This window comes from Myotis brandtii, unplaced genomic scaffold (genome assembly GCF_000412655.1).
Source record: "Myotis brandtii unplaced genomic scaffold, ASM41265v1 scaffold143, whole genome shotgun sequence".
NCBI lineage: Eukaryota > Metazoa > Chordata > Mammalia > Chiroptera > Vespertilionidae > Myotis > Myotis brandtii.
The window spans coordinates 4,135,750-4,144,640 of record NW_005355115.1 but is presented as its reverse complement, the minus strand read 5'-3'; the positions used below and the strand labels follow the sequence as shown (position 1 = coordinate 4,144,640).

General features: G+C 61.1%; 1 protein-coding gene across 1 annotated transcript in view; it reads left to right on the top strand.

The window, feature by feature from the left end:
* TTBK1 (tau tubulin kinase 1) overlaps window positions 1-8,891 on the top strand; it is a 39,743-nt gene that overhangs the window by 11,032 nt on the left and 19,820 nt on the right. Inside the window, 2 exon segments of the mRNA XM_005860996.2 lie at window positions 7-286; window positions 2,968-3,529. Coding sequence (XP_005861058.1) covers window positions 7-286; window positions 2,968-3,529 — 842 coding nt within the window.

Here is an 8,891-nt window from a genome sequence, read left to right as displayed (position 1 = left end):
GATGTCTGCATCCTGGGGCTCCCCCTCCCTGTCTCCTTCACCCCGAGAAACCACCTGCCCCGCAGCCGCCTTGTCAGCCCCGGCTCACGGACTCCCCTCTCCTGCAGACCCCCTGCGTGGCGGAAGAGGAGCAGAACCGAGGGGTGGGGGTCCCCAGCTCTCCGGTGCGAGCCCCTCCAGACTCACCGACAACCCCCGTGCGGTCTCTGCGCTACCGGAGGGTCAACAGCCCGGAGTCGGAGAGGCTCTCCACTGCGGATGGGCGGGCGGAGCTACACGAGAGGAGGTGGGTCTGGGACCGGGGAGGGTCTGGGACCAGGGGACGGTCCAGGGCACTGGCTCCCTCCGCCCAGCGCTGGGCTGGAGGAAAGGTCAGGTTCAGGCAGAGGCGGGGACTCAGAGTGCAGAGAGGCTTGTACCTGGTCTTCAGCCGGACCCAGTCCGTGCCGGGCCAAGCGCTGGCGGTTGGAGCTCAGAGGAGCCGAGGTGGTGACAGCCAGCAGGGCCCGCGGGTCTGGCGGGGGGGGGAGCGCTGTCCCGCCCTCCCGGGCCCACCTCACCCTCCAGCAGGGCCGAGGGCTTCTCTGCTCCAGGAAGGGGATGTCTCCCCCAGGCCCAGCTCCGGGGAGAGGGCCTTCCCACACCCAGTGCGCCGCCCCTCCTCCGGATTCTGCCCCAAAACACACCCCACCTCTGGGCTGGGCACCGCGCTCCGCTGCGGTGTGGAGACCCCGACAGGGAGCTCCGTCCCAGTCCCCGTGCTGACGCCAGGACAGAGGGCTGATGCGGACCGTCTTCAGGGAGCCGGCAGTCTCACGCTCACACTCACACTCACATTCTCACGCTCACACTTACGCTCACACTCACACACACTCTCACTCTCACATGCTCACGTGCTCACACGCTCACACGCTCACGCTCACATGCTCATGCTCACGCTCACACTCATGCTCACACGCTCACACTCGCATGCTCACACTCACACGCATGCTCACGCTCACACTCACACGCTCATGCTCACACTCACACACTCACGCTCACACTCACGCTCACACGCTCACACACGCTCACACTCACATGCTCACACTCACACACTCACACTCATGCTCACACTCTCACACTAACACGCTCACACATGCTCACACTCACACTCTCACACTCACACGCTCACACTCATGCTCACTCGCTGGCCTCATTTTCACCCGGGGTAGCCTGGAGAGTTCCAGGACAGGGAGGAAGGAGGGAGGGCGGTTTGGAAGGGACATGAGTGGAGCAGAGAGGTGGGCAGCCCTGCAGAGCCAACGGGTTTGGCTTAGAGTGAGCCTGTTTCAGGATGGCGGGCCAGGAGAGGGGTGAGGAGAGGTTTTTCCGGAAGGGAGTTTTCAGGATCTCATAGGCAGGGCAGAAGGTTTGGGTGGGCTCCGGGGTACTGGGGAGCAGGGGAAAGTCTGAAGCAGATGGGATTGGGGTTCCCCTGTCCCCCCTCAGTCCCCACGCCGCTCCTCACCCCTGCTCTTCAGCCCCCTCTTCCTTGGGCGCCCCCTCTCCTCTATGTCCCTGGAAACAGTGTCTCAGGGAAGGAAGGGACAGCAGCAATCTACATGGGACTCTCAGTGTCAGGCCCTGGGCGGCTCCCTCAGGGTGTTTTTATTCTAACAAAATGGATTTATTAGCAAATCCATAAAAATAGTGTGTACAGTCAGAGGGGGCAGGTCCTACGTCGGCCAGCAGCGGTATGTTGGGAAAGCCCACAGGAGGCTGCGACCTGCACCCCTCCCCTCCCGGCCGATGTGGGGGAGGATGAGCCAGCCCCCTGCCCGCAGGCTGAGGGCGGGGTGAGCACACCCAGGGCCAAGCCTCCCCGGTTCTGGGGGGGGTGGGTCACTTGAAGGCATTTGGGAGGGGACTGTTCTTCCTTTTGTAGTGGCCTGTCCTCCACTCACTGTCAGCCAGGAGTCCCCCACGCTGGGGCCGTGCACCCCTGGGTGACAACCTCGGGAAGTAATGTGAGGGTCTCGGCACAGTCTAAGCCTTAGACTCTAAGGTAACAGTGAGGGCTGTCCCGAGGCAGGTCCGTGCCCCAGTGTGAGCAGTCAGACGGGCCCGTCCCTGCCTGGCAGAGCTCACAGCCCCTGGGAGGCAGGTACGTAAACACAGGCTCTGTGCTGAGAGGGGGCACAGGGAGCACCGGGCTCTGTGCTGAGAGGGGGCACGGGGAGCACCGGGAGGGCAACTATCCGCCACGGAGGATGGAGAGGCTCCACACAGGTGACATCTGAGCCGGGATGGACAGCACAGGGTGGAAGGACAGGCCTTGTGGAGGGAACAGCATGCGCAAAGGCACAGAGGCATGAGCGTGTGGGCCATTTGGGGAAAGCGAGTGAACCTGAGGTGGGTCTGGCAGAGGAATGGAAAACGGGGCCTGAGTCTGGCGGTCGAGGGCCTTGGCGCCACACTAAGGAATGTGGACTTCTCCTCGGGGCTGGGAGCCCCTGGGGTTGTTAGAGGTGGTGAAACCCACCAGGCAGGGCTGAAGGGTGGGAGTAGAAGAGGCTATAAAAACCATCTGCAAACCCAAGGGCCAGGCGTTGGCCCGGGATGCAGCAGGAGGGAGCGCCTGGTGGGTGTGAGCACTGGACAGGCAGCCGGAAAGCTGGCTTTAGGAAGATGAAGGTTCCTGGGGTGTCTGGGAGAACATTCTTGAGCACAGGAAGCGGGCTTTAGTTCCTGTACGCTACATTCCTGGAACACAGTAAGCACGTCGAACGAATGCATGAGTGAATGAATGAGAGCTTTACTGGGAGTGAGGGCAGAGGGTGACAACCCAGGAGGTGACGGGGCCGCTCCCAGGGTGGGAGAGGTGCCGTGGTCAGGAGGGTCCAGACGTCGTGGGCCACCCTGCCACCTGTGTAGAGCCCTGGGGCTCCAGAGAGGCCGGCACTGAGCCCCACCCGGCTGGCTTTGCAGGTCACGAATGGACCTGCCCGGCTCACCCTCGCGCCAGGCCTGCTCCTCACAGCCGGCCCAGATGCTGTCAGTGGACACGGGCCAGGCCGACCGGCAGGCCAGCGGCCGCATGGACGTGTCAGCCTCCGTGGAACAGGAGGCCCTGAGCAACGCCTTCCGCTCGGTGCCGCTGGCCGAGGAGGAGGACTTCGACAGCAAGGAGTGGGTCATCATTGACAAGGAGACAGAGCTCAAGGACTTCCCCCCGGGGGCCGAGCCCAGCACATCGGGCACCACGGACGAGGAGCCGGAGGAGCTGCGGCCGCTGCCCGAGGAGGGCGAGGAGCGGCGGCGGCCAGGGCCAGAGCCCACCGCCCGGCCCCGGGGACGCTGCATGCAGACGCTGGCCGAGGAGGACCTGCGACAGACACCGTGCCAGTTCCCGCCACCCCAGCTGAGCCAGGCCGATGGGCGGTCAGAGACGTCGCAGCCCCCCACGCCCGGCAGCCCTTCCCACTCACCCTTGCACTCCGGACCCCGCCCTCGACGGAGAGAGTCGGATCCCACTGGCCCTCAGAGGCAGGTAAGGTTGGGTTTGCACCCCACACCCCTCCCCTGGACACCCACAGTCTTGGCAAAAGAGCCAGAGTGCAAGGGCTCTCCCGACCAGCCGTCAACAGTTCATGCGTTGATGCAGGCAGACAGGTTCCAGGGTGTGAAATTCTGCGTGGGGGCAGACGGGGCTTCCCAGAGGAAGTGCCCTCCAAGTTCTGAGTTGAGTCTTGCGTTATGGGCAGGGTCACCAGGTGACAGAGCAGGAGAAAGGCCTCCCAGGCCAAGTGGCCAGCATGTGCCAAGGCCCAGAGGAGGCCATCGGAAAGCTCTGTGCTGGTTGCATGTTGTAACAGGGAGGCTGCGAGGCGGGCCCTGGGCCCTGTCCTGGAGGGCCTTGGGGCTAAGCTAAGGGGTTGGAGCTCGATCCGAAAGCTGGGTAAGCCACCGGCGTCTTTTAAACAGGGCTGTGACGGGATACATTGGTCCTTCTGAATGACCCCTCTGGCTGCTGTGTAGAAGGTGGATCGGAGGCCAAAAAACTCACAGCAGAAAGGCCACGTGCAGGCACCAGCAGGAGAGCGCCCTGGTGGCTCGGACCCGGGTGGGAGCTCTGGGTGTGAGTCAGGTGGACGTAGCCAAGAGGTGTTGGGCTGTGACAGGCTGAAGGGGGTCTCGGCTGATGCCCGGCATTCTGGCTGGATGGCGGTGCCGTCACGGAATGGTTTGAAGGGAACATGGACTGAGATTTGGACACAGGGACCTCGTGGTTCTGTGGGCTGTCCACATGGAGGCCTCAGAGCTCAGGAGAGATTTCAGCTGGAGACAGGATTTGGGAGTCATGGAAGCCACAGAAGTGGGTGATGTCACCCAAGACCCCATGTGGGGTGGGGAGAACCAAGGCTGAGGGCACAGCCAGGAAACACTCAGCCCCGGCGGGGGGCCAGGTGGGGCGGGGGGCTGAGAGGGAAAGGGGTTTGGAGAAGGACTAAGAGGGGCCAAAACTGGGAGGAGCACCCGGGAGAGGAGTCCTGGAGACCAGGGAAGGGGTGGCTGAAGGGCTGAGGGCAGCAGGGAGGGCAGGGAGGTTTCTGTGCTTGGGGCGGGCTCCGTGCGGGAGGTGAGCCCTGAGAGCCAGGAGGAACAGACAGTGTTAGGGGGGAACCGAGCCAGGGCAGGAGGGACCCTGGACTGGGCACAGGGGCGGGCATGTTGGGGGCCCTGGGAGGACCCGGTCAGGCTGCAGCGGCACCTTCTCGTATGGGAGGACTGAGGGACAAGGCTGGAAGGACAGGGGTGGGGGTGGCCAAATCGTGAATGGCCGGCTGAGGATGCGCAGCAGAAGGCCACTGGCCGGGCCTGGCTTCTCTGTGTGGGGAAGAGCTGACCTCTGTCCAATCCAGAAAGTGGCGCCAACTCTTACCCGGGTGCTAAGCGGGACCCGTGTTCTCTCAGAGGCTGGGAGAGCCCCGGAGGGGGTGCCGGGGCTCAGGGGCTGTGCCGCCGTTCACTCAGTCACCTTATCCCTTTATTATGCCACATTGGAGACGTGCACCCGGAGATGGGACGGTGCGGGGCCGGGGCCAGTTCTGCTTCGTGCTCAGATCCGGAGGCCCGGCCCCGGAGCATGCGGCGCCCTGAAGAAGGGCAGGCAGGGCTGTATTCAGCCCCAGCCCTGTGTCTAGCAGAGGGGACTCTGAGGCAAGGTCCAGAGGAGTGTGCACCCTGGCCTTGCCCAGGACTCTGGAGAATTGGGGGCTCAAAAAGAGGGTTCCGTGAGCCCTCACCCAGAGAGGTCTTAGCCCGTGTGGGAGGCTCGACCGGGGCAGTGTGGGCCAGCACGACTGTGCTGCTGCCCCGAGCATTGTCCCCCGGGACCAGCACTGGGGAAGCAGTAGGAGCAAGATCTGTTTGGGACTCCGTCACTGCCCTCTCACTTATTCACTTATTCGCTCATTCGTTTGTTCATTCCACACCTACTGGGCATCTACTCTAGGCCGGGTACCTGAGGCATCAGAGGTCATATGCACAATAGGTTGTGCCCACAGGAAGCACGAAGTCTAGGGAGGAGCCAGTCTGGGGCAGAGAGAAAGCCCAGAATTAGTCAGGAGGCCTGGATGCTGGGCCTGGGCTCGGCCAGTCCCTTCCTGGCGACTGTGCACCAGCTGGCCTCAGTGATCTGTCTGGGAGGCTCTTCTCACTTCAGACTCCCACGCGTGTCCTGGGAGTCATCCTCCCACTGGGGAGCTCTGGCCAAGGGGGTGAGGAGGGAGGTTTGGGGGAGCAGGTCCAGGCCTGCTGTGCAGTCAGCCAGCCAGTCTTGGGCTCCGTTTCTGCTCGTCCCCGTGAGCGATGACTTGTGTGTCTAGAGGGGTGTTGGGTGACTGCAGGCCTTGGTTTCCCGACAGAAGAGAGGTTGGTCAGCATCCTGCACATGTGCGTGTGCATTTCTGTGTCGGCTCAGCTCCGGGGTGCGACAGTGTGTCCATCGTGTGCACATGTGCGTGGGGGCACAGCAGCGCGCCTGTGTGAGGTCGGGAGTGGATCTGCGAGTGTGTAGAGAACCACAGAAGCCTGGGAGGCGACTGACAATCACAGTGACAGTTCCAATGACAATAACAGTGGCTGTCACTGCTCTCAGCACTTCCCCACTGTGCATGTGTATTCCCCACAGCAATACGACGAATGGGCAGCCCCCATGGAAAAGTAAGGCAAGGAGGCTCGGAGGAGCTGTCGTTAGCCCAGGGTCACCAGCTGGTAAGTGGCAGAACCGGAATCTGAATCCAGGCAGCTGGCTCCAAGGTCCTGCTCTGGGCCACTCAGTCTGAGGCCTGTGTGTTTAGGAGAGGAGCAAGCACAGGCCTGAGAGAGCAGATGGCTCGGGTGGGGTCAGAGAGAGTCAGACTGTTGTGTGTGTGTGTGTGTGTATGTGTGTGTGTATGTGTGTGTGTCTATGTGTGTGTATGTGTGTGTATGTGTGTGTGTATGTGTGTGTATGTGTGTGTGTATGTGTGTGTGTCTATGTGTGTGTGTGTGTTTTGCACGCACTGGCTGGGCCATAACAGCAGGTGTGCCCACAGGGCATGGCATGGTTAACCAAGTATTTCAGTTCAGGGCGAAGCTGAGACCTTCCTTGGTCAAGGGGATGGAAAGAGGGAAAATGGACGGGCATATTTTTCCTTTTTTTTTTTTTAGTCTGTAGAGAGTCCTGAGCTTGACTTTGTGGGGGCTCCCACACCTGGCTGCAGCTGGAATTACAGTTGGTGGTACTCCCTCCCTCCCCCACCCCCAACTAGATTGAATGCTTAGGGCAGGCAGGAAGTCTCTATAGCAGTGGTTCTCAACCTGTGGGTCGCGACCCCTTTGGAGGTTGAATGACCCTTTCACAGGGGTCACCTAAGACCATCGGAAAACACATATATAATTACATATTGCTTTTGTGATTAATCACTATGCTTTAATTATGTTCAGTTTGTAACAATGAAAATACATCCTGCATATCAGATATTTACATTACAATTCATTACAGTAGCAAAATTACAGTTATGAAGTAGCAACGAAAATAATTTTATGGTTGGGGGTCACCACAACATGAGGAACTGTACTAAAGGGTCGCGGCATGAGGAAGGTTGAGAACCGCTGCTCTATAGGCACTCTGTGCAAGGAATCCCTCCCTCCCAGACCTAGCTTGTCTGCGAAGTCTCCTCATAGCAGCAGTCCTTAAAGATATAGGCACCTGTAACTCTGTCACCTGCCCCGGTGAGGAGCAGGGACGCGGATACTGTGGGGCCTGGCACACGTTTAGACCAGGCACCCAGGAGCGGTTGGTGTGGGTGCCATGGTACTTTCGCTGCTTTTCCTTACACGCACCTGGGTTCTTCGCTGGGGATTTAAGGTGCGAATTGGAAGTGGCTGGGAAAGCGAGGGCAGAGGGGAGAGTGTCGGTCAGCGTGTGATTTAGGGGTCAGTCACCGTGTGATTTGGGGGCGGATGTTTGCCAGGTCATCTCTGGCTGATAACACAGCAGTCAGCATTCCCGGAGCCCATGGACATTTGCTGGCTCCACGAGGACATTGCCCTGCCAAGTGCCAGGCAGTTCACAGGGGCCGAGGGACGAAGGCAAACAATGTGGCTTTCAGAGCTCGCAGTCAAGAGGGGTGGGGTGGGGTGGGGTGCAGCGTGTAGACCTGAGGTTCATGATCAAGGGCCTGGGAGGCACAGAGAGCTCTTCTTTGCCAGGAACAAGGAGACTGCCTGGCAAACGGGAGGGTCTCCCAGCGGGGATGCTCCAGCTGCGGTTGAAGACAATCGCAGGTGGCACTGGCCGGAAGGGCAGGAGCATGCTGGGAGTGAACCCCCCGGCAGCGGACCAAACTCTGGCTGTTACGCTCGAGCCGTCCACACGTTTGTGAGAGGAGCTGTGGGCACCTGTGGGTGCCTCTGTCCCTGGTAACTCCGGGTGGGCCTTACACCCCATCCTCAGCGCTGACGGCAGCAGCTCAGACAGATCCTGGTCTTGACCAAAAAGAAGCTGGAAGGCGAAGCAGGGCGAGGGCAGAGACAGTCCGTCGGAGTACCCTCTCGCCACCCCCCTCCGCGGGAGGCTCCTGGGTCCCTGGGCCCCCGTTTGACATCGCAAGGGGACACTGGAGCTGAGTGTCCCGGGCCCTCCCCCTTCGGCCCTCTAGCAGCTGGCCCGCCCGTCCTCACTGCCCCACCGGAAGCTACTTAAACTGGCCTCAGTCCCGGGCAGAAGTAGGGGTCAGGACGGGAGGAGTCTGGTGACACCCAAGCCACCATTTCCATCCCCACATGCCTGGGACCCTCGGTCCCATGTGCCCTGTTCCCTCTGAGGGCACAAGGCCAGGAAGGCACACACGTTAGGATTCTTCCTGCGGCTCCACCTTGGCGAGGACGGGGGAAGCCACTGTGGAGGAATGATTTCTGTGTGCCCACCTCCTGCCAACCTCTGTCCTCACGAGAGATTTAAAGGACAATAAAGCAGCTTACAGGCTGTGTGCTCCGCGCGGTGCTGTTCTAAGTGCTCTGCGTATTACAGCAGCTAACCCTGGTAGCCACCTGAGGTGGGAAGGGGGAGCTGTTGTCACCCCGCATCACAGATGAGGGGGCCCAGGGGGTGAAGGAAGTCACTTGCTCGCGGTCACCCAGGTAGTAAGTGGTGGCGCTGGGATTCAACCGTGAGTAGCTGGACGCCAGAATCCTACCCTTTTGAGAGTCACTGAAACCCTGGCACCGCCTGAGATGGGCCGGGTGCGGGCGCAGGGGGTGCGGGCGCGCGCGCTAGACCTCAGGAGGCCAGCTGGGGAGACAGGCGGGGAGCAGCTGCCCGACACATGGCAGGGGCAGCTGCAGAGCAGGATTCCCCCGCGAGA